Source organism: Oryctolagus cuniculus, chromosome 4 (assembly GCF_964237555.1).
Source record: "Oryctolagus cuniculus chromosome 4, mOryCun1.1, whole genome shotgun sequence".
Lineage (NCBI taxonomy): Eukaryota > Metazoa > Chordata > Mammalia > Lagomorpha > Leporidae > Oryctolagus > Oryctolagus cuniculus.
This window is the reverse complement of record NC_091435.1, coordinates 120438770-120460216: the sequence shown is the minus strand read 5'-3', so window position 1 is coordinate 120460216 and position 21447 is coordinate 120438770. Positions and strand designations below refer to the sequence as shown.

Here is a 21447-nt window from a genome sequence, read left to right as displayed (position 1 = left end):
TATTAAGAGGAGACACTAACTGAAAGCACTGAAAATTTAAAAGCAGGGCAGTTTTCCGTCTCCTGAATTAGGACTTCCCTGTGTGAATTAACAATATTAACACTGAAGTAAGAATTTTTTTGGTAAGCTTTCACAGTAATTTACAATATTTCATGATATATAGCAACAAGGAGAAGTTATTAAATATTTCATTTTTTTAACTAGGCTTTAGAGATTACTCCATCTCTTGATTTTCCTCTAAGTGCACTGGCTTCTCTCCTCTTACCCTACTCCACAAATGCCTTCAGCTTTTGGGCCTTTTCCCAGTCCACTCACATTTCCGGTGGATCATGTAGTGCCACAGCTTTAAGCCCTAGCAGTACACCTGATTCTAACTTTATCTCTCTGTACCCAACCTCTCTCCTGAACACTGGACTTGTTTATACTATTTATTCTCCATCCCTACTGAATGCCTAAGAGCAATCTCATTCAAATAGCTACAAAAAAAATTTAAATATCTTGGAATAAACTTAACCAAAGATGTCAAAGATCTCTGAGGGAAATTACAAAACATTAAAGAAAGAAATAGAAGAAGACAAAAAAAAAAAAAAGTGGAAAAATCTTTCATGGATTAGAAGAATCAACATCTTCAAAATGTCCATACTACCAAAAGCAATCTATAGATTCAATGCGATCCCAATCAAAATATCAACAACATTCTTCTCAGATGTAGAAAAAATTAAGCTAAAATTCATATGGAAACACAAGAGACCCCAAATAGCTAAGCAATCTTAAACAATAAAAACAAAGCTAGAGGCATCACAACAACAGACCTCAAGAAATACCACAGGGCAATTATAATCAAAACAGCCTGGCACTGCCACAAAAACAGATGTGTAGACCAATGGAACAGAATAGAAACCCCAGAAATTAATTCACACATCTACAATCAACTTATTTTTGACAAAGGAGCAAAAATCAACCCCTGGAGCCAAGACAGTCTCTTCAACAACTGGTGCTGGGAAAACTGAATCTCTGTATGCAGAAGCATGAAACAAGAACCCTACCTTACGCCTTCCACAAAAACCCACTCAAAATGGATCAGAGACCTTAATCTATGATGTGATACCATCAAATACTAGAGAACATTAGGGAAACCCTACAATACATTGGCATAGGGAAAGACTTTTTGGAAAAGATCCCAGAAGCACAGGCAATCAAAGCCAAAATTAACAAGTGGGATTACATCAAGCTGAGAAGCTTCTGCACTGCAAAATAAACACTCAAAGTGAAGAGGCAACCAACAGAATGGGAGAAAATATTAGCAAACTATGAAGTGGACAAAGGATTAACTTCCAGAATCTATAAAGAGTTCAAGAAATTAAACAACCACAAAACAAACAACCTAGTCAAGAAATGGGCAAACATTTTTCAAGAGAAGAAATTCACATGGTCAATAGACACATGAAAAAATGCTAAGGATTACTAGCCATTAGGGAAATGCAAATCAAAACCACAATGAGGTTTCACCTCACCCTTGTTAGAATGGCCCTCATACAGAAATCAATAACAATTGTTGGTAAGGATGTGGGAAGAAGGGTACCTCAACCCAATGTTGGGGGGAATATAAACTGGTACAACCACTGTGGAAGGCAATATAGAGATATCTCAGAAAGCTGAATATAGACCTACTGAATAATCCAGCCATCCCACTCCTGGGAATTTTTCCAAAGGAAATGAAATTTGCATATTAAAGAATGATCTGTACCCCTATGTTCATTTCAACTCAATTTATAATAGCTAAGATATGGATGGAATCAACCCAGATGTCCATAAACTGAGGACTGGATAAAGAAATTAGGGCATGAATACCTATGGAATACTACACAGTGGTAAAAAAAAAATGAAATTCTTTCATTTGCAAGAAAATGAACAATTTTTTTTCTAGTTTGTCTGTTTGGTTTTGTTTCTTTTTTCTTCATGCTAGCTGGTGAACTCTCTGTTTAGTGTAGGGTTAATTTTATGAGTATAAAAATTAACTGAAAAATTGATCTCTGTAAACAATTAGAATAGGAAAGAAAGAGGGAGGAGGAAGAAGGAGGGGAATGTGGGTGGGAGGGAGGTGAGGGGGAGAATCATCATGTTCCCAAATCTGTATATATTAAATACTTGAAGTTGTATTCATTAAACAAAATATATATACATTATATATATACATACATATATTTAAAATGGTATAGTGAAGTATGATATTTACTCTATTACCAAATGAAGAAAAAGGAATACTAAAAATGATTTTAAAACTTAAAAATTAATATACACTCTTAAAATCACAATCTTGAATTATAACTGTTTACCTATATATAATATGTTATTATATATTATATTATATGTATAAATAACAATATATAATATTATGTATATATAATACCACTATATATTATATAAAGTCACTCATGTCCCACATAGGAGTGCCTGAGCTCAATTCGTATCTCTAGCTTCTGACTCCAGTTCCCTGGTAACACAGGCCCTGGGAGGCAAAGGTAATGGTTCACATAATTGAGTTCCTGCTACCCACATAAGTGATTGCATTCCCAGCTCCTGGCTTGGGCCATGGTCCAGACCTGGCCTTTGCAAGCATTTGAGGAATGAATTAACAGATAAGATTTTTCTCTCTCTGTCTTGTCACTTTGACTCTCAAATTAAAACATTAATAAAGATTTGTTCCTTTCCACTGATCTTTGATGTTGTGACAATATCTATTTGTTCTATCAAGTGAAGACAGTATGACAATTTTATTTCTTAATTCAGGTTTAGAACAAATTAGGAAGCTTACAATTCTTTAATATGAAGTTAACATATTAGCAGATGAAAAATGAAAGCTAAGCTATACACACTTTATGGCATTAACAAGTTTCATGGGAATCTGACATGATAAATCGTAAAAATATACTTACTTTTTTCATCAGCTTTGTCTTTTATTGCTATAGTGTCATTACTCAGAGACACAGTCTGTGCATTCAGAATATCTGTTCTCATTCCAGGGAATTTTGGAGAAGAAATGAAGCGCCCTTCATAAGAATATAAATAGATACCACCACCATCTACAAGAAGAAAATGTCTAAAAAATAAAAATATATTCTTAAATATAAGTATACTATATTTTCTTTTATATATTAGAAAGCAGTTTATCCTTTGGAAACATCTAGATTCAACAAGTAAAATAAGTACACAGATATACAAAAAAATAAAGTGTTAAAAAAAAACCTGAAAGTCAATATTGTTGCTTTGGTTTGTTTCCTGGGTTTCTATCCATTAAAATGACAACAATGTCCATAATTGTCACCCTAAATACTAAAATTTTGAGTTCTTACACATTACACCTACAATTGATTTCCTTTCCTTAAGAAGAATCTCTATACAAAGGGAATCAGAAAATCTTATAATTTACAATTCTGTGATTTGGTTCCAGACGCTATGTTTTATGAATCAGTATTAATACATATTTCATAAGGATTATGTTAAAGATAATTAAAGATTAAATACCAAAGACTAAAACAGTATAAAAAAAACTTGACATCAGTGCCAGAATTTATTAAAATAAGATGCTTCTGTCTTTAAAACCATGTGGTGATGATCAGCATATAGTCATACTTAACAACTCTTACATTTTTTGCAGCAGAGTCTCGAGTTCATTTGTTATGTTGACAGCTATATTCCAGGTATAGGTTTTGGTGTAGTCATTTTTTATTAACTAAAAACAAATATTTTATGGCTACTATATTTCTCCTGTTTTAAAGAATACTTATAGTATATATACATCTCTGTATGTCTACCCTACTTATCCTTAGTATAACTTCTTTTTTTAATTTTTTAAAATTTTATTTATTTATTTATTTATTTATTGACAGGCAGAGTGGACAGTGAGAGAGAGACAGAGAGAAAGGTCTTGCTTTGCCGTTGGTTCACCCTCCAATGGCCGCTGCGGCCGGCAAGCTGCAGCCGGCACACTGCGCTGATCCGAAGGCAGGAGCCAGGTGCTTCTCCTGGTCTCCCATGGGGTGCAGGGCCCAAGCACTTGGGCCATCCTCCACTGCACTCCCTGGCCACAGCAGAGAGCTGGCCTGGAAGAGGGGCAACCGGAACAGAATCCGGCGCCCCGACTGGGACTAGAACTGGTGTGCCGGCACCGCAAGGCAGAGGATTAGCCTAGTGAGCCGCGGCGCCGGCCAGTATAACTTCTAAAAGTGCAATTACTGGATCAAGGAGCACATACTTGAAAATATTTAACATATATTGTCAAACTGCCCTGTGAATGGTTGTGTTGTTTTATACAGACACTACAGCTGTACTGGCATGCCTGTTTCCTCAATGCTGAAAACATTACTACTTTTCAAAATTTTATGTTCCAGGTTTTAATATTCCTTGTTTAAGAAATTGCAAATTTTTCTTTTGTCTTGGAAACAAAAGGGAAATAAGCAAACACTAAGACCAATCAAAAGTTAGTATTTAGGGGCCAGCACTGTGGCGTAGCAGATAAAGCTGCCGCCTGCAGCACTGGCATCCAAATGGGTGCCGGTTGAAGTCTGGGCTGCTCCATTTCTGATCCAGCTCCCTGCTAATGTGCCTGGGGAAACAGTGGAAGACAGCCTAAGTTCTTGGGCCCCTGCTCCTTTGTGGGAGACCCGGAAGAAGCTCCTGGCTCCTGGCTTCAGATTGTCTCAGCTCTGGCCATTGTGGCCATTTGGGGAGTGAACCAATAGATGGAAGGCCTCTCTCTCCCTCCCTCCATTTCTCCCTCTCTCCCTCTCTCTGCCTCTCTGTAACTCTGTCTTTCAAATAAATAAATAAATCTTTTTTAAAAAAGTTAGTATTTAATGAATACCTAATGCACACAGTTCAATTAAATTAATACTTGAGGATTGGGAGGTAGTTTATTAATTGAAGGGTTTGGGCATGACACATTAATTTATGGCCATACACACTTGCATATGAAAACAATATTTGCCAATCTTGACAAAGTGAAACATCATATTAGTTTTTACTGTTTGTCACAACACTAAAAGCATTTTCTTTTTGAAACAAGCACTATAGCCTTCAACCTTCTTGTGAATAAATACCTTATATTTCTTTTTTTATATTTATATTTTATTTTATTTAATGAACATAAATTTCCAAAGTACAGCTTATGGATTCCCCCATAACTTCCCTCCCACCCACAACACTCCCCTCTCCCACTCCCTCTCCCCTTCCATTCACATCAAGATTAATTTTCAATTATCTTTATATACAGAAGATCAATTTAGCATATATGCACCCACACAGAAACACGAAGTGTAAAATACTATTTGAGTACTAGTTATAGCATTAATTAAACACCTAAGAGTAATTGTTTATTAACTACAGAGTTCAACCAATAGTTTTAAGTAGAACATAAAAAATACTAAAAGGGTAAAGTATTAAGTTCTTTTTTTTTCTTTTTTTTGTTTGTTATATAGTTTTTTTTTATTTAATAAATGTGAATTTACAAAGTGCAACTTTTGTACTGTTGTGGCGTCCCCCACCAACCTCCCTCCCTCCCGTGGCCCTACCCTCTCCCACTCCCTCTCCCATCCCGCCCTTCATCACGTTTCATTTTCAATTACCTTCATATACTAAAGATCAACTTAGTATACACTAAGCAAGGATTTCAACAGGCTGCACTCACACAACCGCACAAGGTATAGGGTATTGTTCGACTAGTAGTGTTGTTTTTAAGTTTCATAGTAGAACACATTAAGGACAGAGATCCTACGTGGGGAGCATGTACCCAGTGACTCCCGTTGTTGATTTAACAATTGGCACTCTTATTTATGACGTCAGCAATCACCCGAGACTCTTGCTATGAGCTGTCTAGGCTATGGAAGCCCCTTGAGTTCACCGACTCTGAACTTGTTTAGTCTAGGCCGTATCACAGTGGAGGTTCCTTCCTCCCTTCAGAGAAAGGCGCCTCTCTCCTTGATGGCCTGTTCCTTCTGCTGTGGTCTTGTTCACCAGGATCTTTCATTTAGATTGTTTTTGCCACCATGTCATGGCTTTCCATGCCTGTGAGACTCTCATGGACCTTTTAGCCAGATCCGAATGTCCCAAGGGTTGATTCTGAGGCAGGAGTGCTGCCATTCTATGAGTCTGCTGTGTGTCCTGTTTCCCCCGCAGGATCATTCTCTCCCTTTTAATTCTATCATTCATTATTTGCTTACACTGGCCTTATTTGTGAAATCTCATCGACACATACCCTATCTTTTTGATCGGTTTTTAAACAAGCATCTCTAACTGTGTAAACAAGACCAGTGAAAAACACTAGCTAAAATAATCCTTAATTCCTTAATTATTTATGCCATTTAACATGTCTTTACTAAGGCATACTTAATAAATATATTGATGAATAATGTATAAATAAGGAAATTTCTTTGGAATAATTGGAGTAAAAAGAATTTCAGAAATATGGTTTTGTGGATAGCTGACATCCTTCCTGATGAGTGGCAAAAAGAATTTTGTTTTAAAAATATGACACAACTAAATAAATAAGTCACGCATATATCCATTTCAGTAAATAGATTCAACTTTGACATAACATTTTCTTGATCACTCAAGATCATTAATATGATAATCACACTCTTCAGCAACTATATAACTGAAGGCTTTGATATTCATGAGAATCTGTTGGTGCTTAGAATAACTATACTACTCAGCTACACAGTTCTGTGCTTTTGGCTTTCTCTGTGCTCCTTTGCCAGGCAGTCACTTTCCTTCTTGTCACTGTGCCAGCCTCTAACAATCATCCTTCACCATCACTCTTCTGATTTGCTATTTATAAAAAGCTGTGGGCTAGAAAACCTGATGAACAGCACTATTAAGAGCTGCTTAGGTGATGAGTAAAGTGATAAGGAATAGAAGTACGTGGTTTTAGTGTAAAGGTTTTATGGGTAGCTATTTCAGGTAAATGTCGATTATATTTCCATACTGTACTCCAGGTTTTACTGGATTGAAGCTTTGTAAGTCTGACCTCTGATTCAAATTGGATATCACTGTACTTGATTCATTATACTTATTAAGACTGATAGAAAGTTTTCATGTAAAAGTGTGGGTTCCTGAGTGATAGTTGTTCCTAATTTACTCTCGTTAATAGGCCTGTTTCTTGGTAGAAAACACCATTTTATTAGGTAACTTCAGATTATAAACTAGTGGTGGCTCATGAAAACAAATAAGTTTATCCTCATCATTTTAAATAAATAAATACCTTTAAAATTTCTCATCTTTAATTTTTAACATTGCAGACATGAGACATATAACTCACATATAATCCTTGATAACTTTTTAAGACAGTAAAAAATTGAGACCAAAAAGTTTTAGAACCTCTGACCTAAGAGTTTATTTACTTTTTCCTCTGAAAATTAATAGAAACAGATAGATTCTTCTTTCTGCAAAAGGATGCTTTAAAGACTGCCTACCTGCTACTTGAGATATTTTAAAACCCCGAATTCAAAAGCTAAACATCATAAACAAATTACCTTTCTGCCTGCAGAATTAAACTAACAGTTCCTTCTTTGAGGTCAAATATAAGCGGTGTATTCCAGTTCTTTGTACTAAAAAACAAACAAAATGGATATTGATATTTAAAACACAAAAGTTTTAAACAAGTAGATAAGTACTCATTTTACATAAAGTGACTTTAGGCTCACAGTAATTATAGATATATTTCTGTTACAGCTTCTGGCTTACTGTTTTGAAAATATCACTTACATGCTTGTATCCTTGATTAGAAAGTAAACACTCTGTGTCTCTAACAATCAGCACATAGTGGACATTCAACAAATATTGATTGTAGGTATTACAGTATGTAAATTGAGGAAGCCAGTTCTGCTATTTATTAACTCTGAGTTTGGACCAGTCATCTAATGTTTCTCATCTGACAAACAGTAACAGTACGGCTGGACAGAGCTGGATTAGAAATATGGTTTTACCACCTCCTAGCCTTGTGAGCTAATAAACTTAACTTCCTAAGCATTAGTTTATTTGTAAAGTATGGACAATGATGACTTACATAAGTATATGGCAAACTGTCTGCTATATAGCAGGAACTGAATAAACAGAAACTATAATAATATTAACATAATAAATATGACTATTTTCCTACAGGCCTACCAATGTTAATATTGAGTTGAAACAAAAAAAAATTTCTGTGAAACATTCTATAAATAGATACTATATTTTTATATATTGTTTATATAAGATATTATATAAATATAAGATATGTCCATGCTTATTGAGTAAATGGATAAACAAATAACTTTATTTTTATAAGTTATCACCTAATGATATCAATTCTACCGATTCAAACATTATGTCATTCCACTATAACTAGTAGAATAAATCTCATTTAGGACAGTTGACAATGAGAGCCCCATAAACTAAGAAACTCTAAGCTGAAGAGGATAATTCAAAATGTTCGTGGAAAATGGAATTAAGAGATAAATTTATTTCAAAGAAAAAAATCTAAAGCCATGCATAATTTTTTCATTAAAATGTTCATAGAAAATGTGTACTGTGAAAAAACTATGCACAAATTTCAAAATTTTTTGCATCAAAATTAAACATATTTTAATTCAATTTTCAAGAACTTTTTGAAGTACCTCCATAGTTACCTCAACCTGATTAAAATTAATTATTCAAATACCTATTGCTTCAAGTGACTGAGATTTTCTCATGTTCCATAATCCCTTTCCCATATCTCAACTGCTCAACTTCATGTCTTTCTTGATCCTCCCTCAGTGTTTCACTGTTCCTTTTTCCCTTTCATCTAGGGAAAAAAAAATTCATATAATGTTGAGCTTCTTGTTTCTTTACACTCTGCCTCTCTTATTTTGTTACTCCAATTTGGCTATTTTTCCAAGTTGCAGTTTCTTGATTAGCACCAGATTAACCCACAGAAAGTGGAAAATTTTTCCTTAAAGATTTATTTATTTTTTAAAGATTTTTTTATTTACTCCACAGAGACAAGGAGAAACAGAGAGGGATCATCTATCTGCTGGTTCACTCATCAAATGGCCACAATAACCTGGGCTGGGCGAGGCTGAAGCCAGGAGCCAAGAGCTTCTTCCACATCTCTCATGTGGGTGGCAAAGGCCCAAGCACTTGGGCCATCCTCCACTGCTTTCCCAGGCACATTAGCAGAGAGCTGGATTGGAAGTGGAGCAATCAGGACTCGAACCAGTGCCCATGAGATGCCGGTGCTGCAAGCTGCAGCTTTAACCTGCTGAGCCACAGCATCAGCCCAGGAATTTTTAATATATAGTTGTAGCATTTAGTTTGATTGAAAATCTTCCTGGCATGTATTACTGGGCTTTAGGATTATAAGATAATCCTACGCTTAATGTGTTTTAATTCATTAATTTATTAAAAGCTATTTATTAAGTACCCACTATATATTGAGTACCATGCTATGTATTGGATATGTAGTGTATAATAAGATACACTTAGTCTCTATCTTCAATATGATATTCAATGATTAAACTATAACCACGTAATGATATAAATATAAGCACAAAATTTTTTAAAACCCTTAACTATTAACAACACTTGAAAGTAGCATAGTGGTTATTTGAGTTTTCTAGATAGTTGGGAAGTCAACTAGTCATATGGTAAAGCCAGCTTATACTAGTTGTTAAATTTTCAAGAATTGTATAAGCAAACTCTTAAAGCCATTATCAAAAATGAAATCACGGCCGGCGCCACAGCTCACTAGGCTAATCCTCTACCTTGCAGCGCCGGCACACCGGGTTCTAGTCCCGGTCGGGGTGCCGGATTCTGTTCCGGTTGCCCCTCTTCCAGGCCAGCTCTCTGCTGTGGCCAGGGAGTGCAGTGGAGGATGGCCCAAGTATTTGGGCCCTGCATCCCATGGGAGACCAGGATAAGTACCTGGCTCCTGCCATCGGATCAGCGCGGTGTGCCAGCCGCAGCACGCCAGCCGCTGCGGCCATTGGAGGGTGAACCAACGGCAAAGGAAGAACTTTTTCTCTGTCTCTCACTGTCCACTCTGCCTGTCAAAAAATAAAAATAAAAAAAATGAAATCATGTAAACTTAAAAGGAAATTATACCTAAAACAAAGATAATACTCATTAGTCATTACTTCCAGACTATTTTATTATATTTTACTATTACTTATGCATCTGATATTATTTATATCTGTGGTATCTAATACAAGTACAATACTACATAATGGTTTGCTTTTATATATCTCCTTTCAACTCTGCTCACAACAAAACCACATTAGTATCTTGAAAGTGGTCATGGTAAAAGTATTTCTATCATGAAAATCAGTAAAGATTGCCAACATGTTTGTTTGTTTGTTGTTTGTTTCCAGAAAGCCAGTTATACAACATTTACCAGCCCTTTAAAATACCAAGCACGTTTTTATTTTTGTTTTAATTTTAGGTGCAAATTTCCTGAATGTATTGAGTCATCCCCTGCATTCTTTTTTTTTAATCCCTTGACTTATAATACAGGGTATACTGGGTATATTGAGTATATATTCTGTTATCATTTGTGAACAACTTTGATCATCAATATGAGTATCCATGATTATTCTGGGCTATGATATTAAGCTAAAATATCTCCCTGTGTCCCTGTGTGAATATCTTTCAGTCATTGTCAGGCTGCTAAGTGACTCTTAAGGTGGATGGGTGATTCCAATTCCTAAACTCTGCATTTTAAAATCAAATTATACTAAATTCCTTATATGAGTAAACTAAAAGTAAACACTAGGGGCTAGCTTTCTACACAGCAGGTTAAGCCGCTGCCTATGATACCAGCATTTCATATTGGAGCTCTGGTTCAAGACCAGCAACTCCACATCCAATCCAGCTCTCTGCTAATGCACCTGGGAAAGCAATGGAAGATGGCACAAGTACTTGGGCCCTGGCTATCCACATGGGAGACCTGGGTGGAGCTGCAGGCTCCGGACTTCACCTGGCCCTCTCCCTGCAGTTGCAGCCCTAGGGGGAGTGAACCAGTGGATTGTAGGTCTCTTATCTTTCTCTATCAGTCCCTCTCTCTCCCTGTCATTCTGCCTTTCAAACAAGTAAAATACATATTTTTTTAAAAACTAAATACCATGTCAGATAAGGTATCTCCTATTATAAAAGTGATTATTAACCTTTGAAGAACAAACTTTAACAGATCTATTTTCATGGTTCATAGCTCAGTTTTTCTTACTTCCTTGTTTTAGGTAAGATTAGGATAGATGAGGTTTTGAGAAAGTTAATTTTAAACCAAACCATGTTGATGTGAAAACTTGAAATTCTTCATCACAGACAAAACTCTGTATTCTTAAGAAATGTTAAGATGCTTACGAGAACACGTAACATTGAAGGGATGTTGAAACAACTAAGTGTGCATAGTTCAAAGATGCTTTAATGACTCTGTCTCGGAATTCCAGTAAGTCCACGGCATCGTTAAGTACATTACGAACCTAAACAAGGAAAAATGAAAATACCAACCAACACCATTAAAACACATCAAAATTTTAATTAGGTAAGTCAGCAAGATTATAAAACAAAAAATTCAATGCATTCTTGATTACCTAATTATATAAAAGACAAGAATTCAAAGGAAATCAGCCATAAGGTGGAATAGTTGGGTGTGTAAATTAACCAACAAAGCACAGATACAGAAGATTTCTTAGAAATAAGTCAAAAAAGGCCTAGAAAGATGTCCAATCTGCAATCCAAACTGAATGAGTAGCAGTGGAGTGATAATGTGAAAAACACTCTAACTCTGAGGGATGGTCAAAGAACGGTATTATATTAAGATTGGAAAGAGAATATACAGTTTCTGCTCAAAACAGTAAGGGTATCTCTTTTTAGGGTAGATTTTACTTTAAAATTGAAGTTCTACAAAAGGAGACATAATTGCTTTAAAAATCAAAAATAGATTAGGAAGTATCAATTGCATAGTGAAGAAAGAAGCCAATTGCATAGTGAGGAAATCAAGCTGCATAAAAGTACATCCATATGCAAAAAAAAAAAAAACCCAGAGATAATACATAAGAACGTTAAATATCATCCAACAAAGGGATATTTGCTTATGATAGTCAAGTTGTTGTAAAAGTTTATAACTGAGTAGTTTGCAAGGATTTTAACACTTGGCATTGCTGGCCAGAAATCTTAAATTTGACAGACAAACTGCAGCAAGTCAAGAAAAATAATGGACAAGTTGAATGTACTTAATCTCTTTCTGGTCAATTCCAGAATGGGTAAGTCTGTATCCTAAGAGATGGAAAATAGAAAAAAAGAATGTAATTTTACCTATGTTAGTATTTATTTAAATTCTCTACAAAATGGTATCATTTTTCTAAATACAACATGGCAATTATCAATATAGTGTTAATGAAAAATGAAAGGGCATGGAAAGATAGGAAGAAAAAATCAAACTTCTTACAAATACTTCTTTGAAGAATTTACAACTATCAGGCATTGCTATGATTTGAATATTTGCGTCCCCTCAAATTTTTTTTAAATGTTTATTTATTTATTTTCATTTATGAGAGAGACAGAGCAAGAGAGAAAGGAGAGAGATCTTCCATTCACTGTTTCACTCCCTAACTCCCAAATGCCCAAAATAGCCAAGGCTAGGCCAGGTCAAAGCCAGGAACCTAGAATTCCATCATGGCGTCTCACATGAGTGGCTGGGACCCAAGAACTTGAGCCAACATCTATTGCCTCTGGATGCTTTAGCAGAAAGATGGATCAGGGCAATCTGATATGGGATGTGGGCATCCTAAGCAGTGGCATAATCTGTGCCACAATGCCCACTCTTCCCCTTCAAAATTTGCATGTTAAAATCTAACCATCAATGTGATGGCATTAGCAGGTGGGGGTCTTTGGGGGTGACTATGTCATGAGGGCAGGGCCCTCATGAATGGGATTGTGCCCTTCTAAAAGCGGTGTCAGGGAGCTGCCTTGCTCCTTCCACCAAGTGAGGACACAGCAAAAAGACATCTATGAATCAGAAAGTGGGCTCTCACCAGACACCAAATCTGCACTTGAACTTCCCAGCCCCCAGAAGTGTGGGAAATAAATTTCTACTGTTTTTAAGCTAGAAAGTTTATGAAATTTTGTCATAGCATCCCAAACAAAGACAGGTATATTTTTAATATCTATTCCCCAACTCTTATCCTCACCAAAATATTAATGCTATGACAAGAGGGATCAAAATTATAGGCATATATAGTCTTTAACACAGCAATCTCATTTCTAGAATTCCATCCCAAAGATGGAATTCTACAAAATAACATATATACAGGCTGTTTACCAGAGCACGACTGGTAGCAGTAAAAGACTGGAAAACAGCCCAAACATCTATCAATAGGGGATAGATTGAATAAACTATAGTATATTCACACAGGGCACTGCTACACAGCTGCAAAAATGAATGAGGGAGATCTATGGAATGTTCTCCAGGGCATGCTGTAGCTTACAAAGATACAGAACAGCATATGTAGTATGACATCTGTGATTGAAGAAACAGAAGAAAATGAATTTGCTTACATTAAAAATATTATTTCCTTAAAATATTTATTTTTTTTTGAAAGAGTTACAGAGAGAGACAGAGAAATGGAAATCTTTCATCCACTGGTTCCATCCACTCTACAGATGGCCACAACGGCCAGGGTTGGGGTTGGCCTAAGCTAGGTGACAGGAACTTCATCCTCATATCCCACATGAGTGGCAGGGCCCAAACTCTTGGACCATCTTCCATTCTTTTTCCCAGGCCATCAGCAGAGAGCTAGAATGGAAATGAAGCAGCTAGGACACAAACTTGCAACCACATGGGACGCCAGCATCACAAACAAGGGCTTTACCCACCATGCCTCAACGCTGGCCCCTCAAAAAGAAATCTTAAACAGCATTCAGTGACATATTATTAGAATACTATTTTGATGTCATTTTAATACTACATTTAGGACATACAAGAGTACTTTAAGAAGTATGTGGAAAAGTGGAATTAAAAGATAACAGTATTTTAATTTTTGAATGTTTCCTAACAGGTATTTTTTTCATGAAGACTGCACACATATGGATTTCAATTTTTCATGTGTCAACTCTCCTTTTAATTCCATTTCCCACAAAATCTTTGAAGTATCCTCAAATACTGAAAATTACAGACCAATCTCCCTGATGAACATGTATGCAAAAATCCTCAATAAAATTCTCACCAATAGAATGCAACAACATATCAGAAAGATCATCCACCCAGACCAAGTGGGGTTTATCCCTGGTATGCAGGGGTGGTTCAATGTGCGCAAATCAATCAATGTGATACACCACATTAACAAACTGCAGAAGAAAAACCATATGATTATCTCAATAGATGCAGAGAAAGCATTCAATAGAATACAACACTCTTTCATGATGAAAACTCTAAGCAAACTGGGTATAGAAGGAACATTCCTCAATACAATCAAAGCATTTTAATACATTTTAACCCATGACAGTTATTCTAGTTAATGCTCAAGTTGTTGCATCTATGGTTAATGGGCTTATATTCTTTTGACATGATCTCAATAGATTCCTTGCTTTCTGGTGTGATAAGATATTCCAGATTTCCTTTGTACATTTCCTATCCAGACCTGGAACCAGCCATCAATCCAAGAAGAGAGGGAGAAGATGTACAATTTCGGACAAGCTCAAGCTGACTTGCCCCAAATGGTAGAGGAATGCCAGGGGATTCCAATTCAATCCCATCAAGGTGGCATGTACCAATGCCATCTCACTAGTTCAAGTGATCAATTTCTGTTCACAATTGATCATAATGAAAGGACCAAGAGTCAAAGGGATCACATAAACAAGACTAGTGTCTGCTAATACTAACTGATAGAATTAAAAAGGGAGAGAACGATCCAACATGGGAAGCAGGATACACAGCAGACACATAGAAGGGCTGATGTCCTAAACAGCACTCTGGCCTCAGAATCAGCCCTTAAGGCATTCGGAAATGGCTGAAGAGCCCATGAGAGTATTACAGGCATGGAAAGCCAAGACACCCTGGCAAACAAACAAACAAACAAACAAACAAAAAAACCTAAATGAAAGATCTCTGCAAATGAGATCCCAGTGGAAAGAACGGACCATCAAAGAAGGAGGTACCTTTCTCTGAAGGGAGGAGAGAACTTCCACTTTGACTGTGACCTTGTCTAAATAAGATCGGAGCCAGCGAACTCAGAAGACTTCCACAGCCTTGGCAACTCATGACAAGAGCCTAGGAGATTACTGATGCCATAAACATGAGTGTCAATTGTTAAAGTCAACAACAGGAGTCACTGTGCACTTACTCCTCATGTAGGATCTCTGTCCTTAATGTGTTGTTCAATGTGAATTAATGCTATAACTAGTACTGAAACAGTATTTTACACTTTGTGTTTCTGTGTGGGTGCAAACTGTTGAAATCTTTACTTAATATATACTAAATTGGTCTTCTGTATATAAAGAGAATTGAAAATGCATCTTGATGTGAATGGAATGGGAGAGGGAGTGGGAGATGGGAGGGTTGCAGGTGGGAGGGAAGTTATGGGGGGAAAAGCCATTGTAATCCATAAGCTGTACTTTGGAAATTTATATTTATTAAATAAAGCTTAAAAATGTATTAAAATGTTCAAATCCACAAGTTTATAATGATGTCAATACAAAAGAAATTCATTGAGCATGCTAGGATACCTGCTCATTTGAAAACTGGCAAATAATTCAGCATTTGTCTCACCTCAGGGTGAGATGAGACAAAGTCATATATAGAAGAATTCCAGTTAATAAATAGAGAAAGAATGACAGAATTACCAATATTACCACTTTGCAACCCCCAATAAAAAACAGACCTAGATGACTATCATCAGTGGCTGCTAAAAACAATAAAGTAAAAAACCTAATGGGAAACTATATGATAGATGAATCAGGCTTACAGTACCTTAGCACAATGTTTAATCTTAACAGCATAAAAAAGAGAGACAAACAGGAATATGTGTGTCCTGACGCAATGCAGTAGGAAGTACACAGCATCACTTATGTTCTTTACATTTAGTTACCACAACACTAAAACCTTATCCTCTAAATCTGCCAACCAGCTACCTGTATTGAATTTCTTTCAAGTCTATTTCGTTCATTTGAAATGCAGAACAACAGAGACAGCAACAGTGACAGAGGCAGAGACAGAGAGGTCTTCCATTGCTTCATTCCTTCAAATATCTGCAACATCCAGGGTTGGGCCAGATTGAAACCAGGACCTCAGAATTCAATCTGAGTCTCTCACATGTGGTAGGGACCCAAGTATATAGGCCATCACCTGCTGTCTTCCAAATTATGAATTAGCAGGAAGCTGGAATCAGAAGTGGAGCTGACTTGAACCCAGGCACTCTGGTATGGGATGCTGTGTCCCAAAAGGCATCTATGGTTAATGGGCATATATTCTTTTGACATGATCTCAATAGATTCCTTGCTTTCTGGTGTGACAAGATATCCCAGGTTTCTCAGCACTGTACCAAATTCCTACTTCACAACCCACCTCTATAATGAATTTTTAAATGCACCCCGCTTCAGGGTTAATGTGATACTTGTATCACCTTCTACCTTATCACAATATTAACACAAATCTAAAAATCCTGTTTGCATATTTCTAAAACACTTATTTAATCTTATACATAGCTATAATCACAGTAGAAGCTGACATTTATTTTTGTTTTACATACATATGACATTTTATCCTCAAAAAACACTCTATTATTAGCTCCCATCTTTACAAGACACAACATGACTGAGAATCAGATAATCTTGAATTTTGGCAACTATTAAAAGTCAAATCTATACCCCATGCTAAAGTTAGAGTGACAGGAAAAGAAAAAAAATAAACTTGCGAATCTAAAGATGCTACATCCCCTGCTCCTGCACCCTTTCCCTCCTACACACATATTCCTAATATAGACAAGAACTATCTCTTTTCAAAAGAATTATCCCCTGGATATATCCTGTAGGTAAAGGGCAGATTAAGAAACCTTAGCACTCCAGGCTACTATATCCTACCATAGCTGAGGCCCAGGGATAGATATAAATATATATATATATGGATATATATATATATATAAATACATATATATGTATGTGTATATATATATATATATATATATATATATATATAAATACAGACAGAGAGCTGCTAGAAAGTATAGTCCCCAGATAAGATATCTTTCTAAATGTCCAGGGAGATCTTCTTTAAACTTAATTTTTCTCAAAAAAATTTTAAAAAGAATGCTTAAAAAAAAGTGAAATCAACTTCAAGATGCAATGACTTTGAACAGCTCTTGTTTCAACTGCTATGTAACAGGTTTTTTTTCATATAATTTGTTGAATTCTTTACTTAGTACAGAATTAGTCTTCTGTGTATAAAGTTAACTGAAAATAGATTTTAGTAAAAAATAAGACTGGGAATAAGAGAGAAAGGAGGAAGAATGGTAGGAGTGTGAGTATCATGGGAAGAATCACTATGTTCCTAAAGTTGTATTTATGAAATGCATGAAGTTTGTATTCCTTAAATAAAAGGCTTCTTTGGAGAAAAAATAAAGAAAAAAAAGAAAAGGAAAGGAAATAAAAATAGAATTCTAGTTCTGAAACTTTGCAAAATTATTTACAAACTTTAAGTACAAATATAATTTGTACTTAAAAACCCCCACTGTTCATCTTATGTCACATAAAAATCCTTTAACTGCTAGGATGCTACCTTTTATTATGAAAAAAAAAAAAAAACCCTCTTCCTAGATATATTCTTAGTTTGGGTGCAGGTTTGTAATTTTTTTTTTATTTCTTTATTTTTGACAGGCAGAGTGGACAGTGAGAGAGAGAGAGAGACAGAGAGAAAGGTCTTCCTTTTGCCGTTGGTTCACCCTCCAATGGCCGCCGCGGCCGGCACGCTGCGGCCGGCGCACCACGCTGATCCGAAGCCAGGAGCCAGGTGCTTCTCCTGGTCTCCCATGGTGCAGGGCCCAAGTACTTGGGCCATCCTCCACTGCACTGCCGGGCCATAGCAGAGAGCTGGCCTGGAAGAGGCGCAACTGGGACAGAATCCGGCACCCCGACCAGGACTAGAACCCGGTGTGCCAGCGCCGCAAGGCGGAGGATTAGCCTATTGAGCCACGGCGCCGGCTCAGGTTTGTAATTAAGGCTAGAACTCATTTTAGAAATACTATATTAGCCAGTTTTTATGCATTATATGAATATAATAATTGTTTCCCTAAATCATTCTTTGTCATAGATACATTCTTTGTCATAGATAAAATACTACAAGTAATATTTTATCATCTAAATCCAACTATTAATCAGAAGGGCATGTCAAACCACACCATGTAAATACAATCAGCAAAGTCTAGACTGACAACTGCTATTGGATAAGCAATTTGGTTTCTTCAACAAGCAAACTGCAGGGGAGAGAAACAAAGACAGAAGAGGGAACTTGCAGGCTAAAGCAGACTTAGAAGACCATCAGGGATGAGAAATTAGTCTAACAGTTAAGATATCCAGCCCCCATACTGGGGTACCTGGGTTCAATACTGGGCTCCAATTCCTGACTCTGGCTTCCTACTAATGAAGACCTTGCGAGGTAGCAGTGATGGTTCAAGTAATTGGGTTCCTGCCACCCAAGTGGGAGACCCAGATTGAGTTTCTAGCTCCTGGTTTCAGCCCAGCACAGTATCAACCATTTTGGGCATTTGGGAAGTGAACCAGCAGATAGGAGCTTCTCTCTCTCCCTCTCCCTCCCTCTCTCCCTCTCTCTCTCTCTCTCTCCATCCCTCTCTCTTAATTAAATAAGACTCATCAACCTATTGAAACATGTAAACCATTTTGGATCCTGATTCAAACAAACAACCTTTTAAAAGTGTGGCATGTAGGAGACAAACTAAAATTTTGAACACTTAATAGATATTTGATAATGTTAAGGAATTACCATTATTCTAAGGTATGATAACTGTATTGCAGCTATGTTACAACAAAGAGTTCTTATATTTTAGCTGTATATACACTGAAATCTATAAAGATTAAAAATGTTTGAATTTGTTTAAAAATAATTGGGGCAAAGGGACAGCAGAGATGGACATGGATGGGGCAGCCTTAATAGTGGGTTGATGGTTATTCCAGCTGGATGATAAGAAAACATAGAATTTCATTATACTACTCCCAGTTTGTGGATGTTTTAAGTTTTCCAAATAAAAGGTTTGAAAATTTTAAAATGAATAAATAGAACAGTGGAAGTTTTTAATGTACCTAATTACTATTAATCTAGTGACTATATTACCTAAATTAACAAACCTAGATATGTGGGTTAACAGAATATTTTAATAGATTTGCCCAAGTAATAACAAGACATACATGTAGAAATTTATTAATAATTCTAATGATATGAACACTGAAGATCATGGGAAGTGATAATGATAAGAGGAAAAGAAAGGAGAAGGTAAAATACTCCGTTCGTTGGCAGAGGACTTAATTGGCACAATGTCTTTGGCCTCTTCCTCATGATTTTCTTCAATTAAATACATTTATTGAGTGCTTAGTATATGAAAGGCACTAGACTTGCAGAGGCCCTTCAATTGTAAAAACTTACAATTGAGTAGATACCTCCTCTCATTGATATTGATATTGAGTAGATACCTCCTCTCATTGATATTCTGTGATCTATAAAATATTTCTCCTCAGCTCTTACTGCCATATCCCAAACTTCCAGTATTAATCTACAGAGTATTTCACTCCAAAATTACCTGTTTTTTTATTATATTAATAATAAATATTTTATTATAATAAATATAATAATAAATAAATTACCTGTTTTTTATTATGTTTGGAGTTATTACACAACTCCAAAATATGACACTGTGGCATATTGAATATTTTAGGCTGAAAGGATTGAGAAAACAAGAAAAACAAAAAGCTTACTCCGACATCACCCTGCCATTCTTCCCTGAGGCAAGTCACAAAACCAAGCAAGATTTTCTAAGCTTCTCCTGAAGCAGGTCCTAACACTCTCAAGTGAGAGATGGCCTTCCTATACCCAGAAGAAAGGAACACCATTATCTCTGAAGACACAGGGACACATCGAAGAATTTCAATAAAAAGGCCTTGCTAAGTTTCCCCTAGTTTATTATCAATAATCATCATGTTTTTTGCCCTATCATATTTCTCTACAACTGTCCATTTCATCAAACCTACCATAAAGTTTTGTACATAGGTTTAACTGTTTGTATGGGGAAGTCTTCATTTTCTTAGCAGGCTCCTGTGCCCATTAGAGCTTTATATGTAATAAATTTGTATATTTGTCTCTTTTTATTCCATCTTTTGGTAAGGGACCTCTCAGCATTTTCCTATTTTAACTTACCTTTGGTGATTCTTAAAAGGAGTTTTTAAAAAATCAGATTAAGGGGCTGGCATTGTGGCACAGCAGATTAAGCTACCGCCTTTGATGCCAACATCCCATATGGGCACTGGTTTCAGTTCTGACTGCTCCACTTCTAATCCACCTCCCTGTTAATGGCCTGGGAAAAGTAACAGAAGATGGCCCAAGGGTTTGGGCCCCTAACACCTATGTGGGAGACTCAGATGAAACTCCAAACTCCTGGCTTTGGCCTGGCCCAGTGCTGCTGGCTGTTGTGGCCATCTAGGGAGTGAACCAGCAGATGGAAAGGTCTCTCTTCCCCTCTCCCTCTGTAACTCTCCCTTTCACATAAATAGGTAAATCTTTAAAAAGTTCAGATTAAATAAATTTGTCTAGTTATAAATAAACAAAACACTTCAATCCTATCAATAACTTACAGCCTGCCTCAGAGTCAGCTCCAAGAATTAAATCTAACTTGTTCCTGGTTGTCACAGTGTTTTCCTACCCTTCCTTTTTAAGTGAATCTACATATTTCCTAAATGCTTCAAATTTCACTCTCCCTGTCCTAAATCCATATCTACAGTACTTATGGGCACTCATGTTCTATAATACTTAAAGTTCTTAAGTAAAATAAACAGTGAACAAATATTAAAATATTTCTAAGTGACTGAATTCTTATAAGCTTCATTAAATGTACATTAAAAACATAGTCACAATTCCATATTCTCTACAGGGAGCTAATCTGAAAAGAAGCAGGTTTAATCAACATCAGAACATAATCATACCTGCATGGTCCTTCTTTTAGTTAATGTTACTTGAAAATTTTTCCATTCCCAGCGTTGTTCTACTATATGTGCAAAAACAACATGTCCATTTCCACAGGCTCCAGCGATCTGAGTGCCATCAACTGACCAAGCAATATTAAATATGCTGCCAGTGTTGGGTTTCTCTAAAGCATATGACCACTGGGGAAAGAAAAAAAAAGGAAAAATTTATTTATTGAAAAAAAGGAGTCTTTAAGAAAT

At 36.3% G+C, this 21447-nt stretch overlaps 1 protein-coding gene across 8 annotated transcripts in view; it reads right to left on the bottom strand.

Moving 5' to 3' along the window:
• The window catches only part of IFT80 (intraflagellar transport 80), a 138140-nt gene that overhangs the window by 41242 nt on the left and 75451 nt on the right, over nt 1-21447 (bottom strand). For 7 of the 8 annotated variants that reach the window (XM_070072587.1, XM_070072586.1, XM_017346881.3 and 4 more), the window contains 4 exons: nt 21208-21387; nt 11371-11489; nt 7530-7604; nt 2937-3100 (listed from right to left, as the gene is read on the bottom strand). In XM_070072587.1, the coding sequence (XP_069928688.1) occupies nt 2937-3100; nt 7530-7604; nt 11371-11489; nt 21208-21387 (538 nt within the window). The remainder of the gene's footprint in view (nt 1-2936; nt 3101-7529; nt 7605-11370; nt 11490-21207; nt 21388-21447) is intronic. The other variant, XM_070072588.1, reaches the window with a different exon arrangement.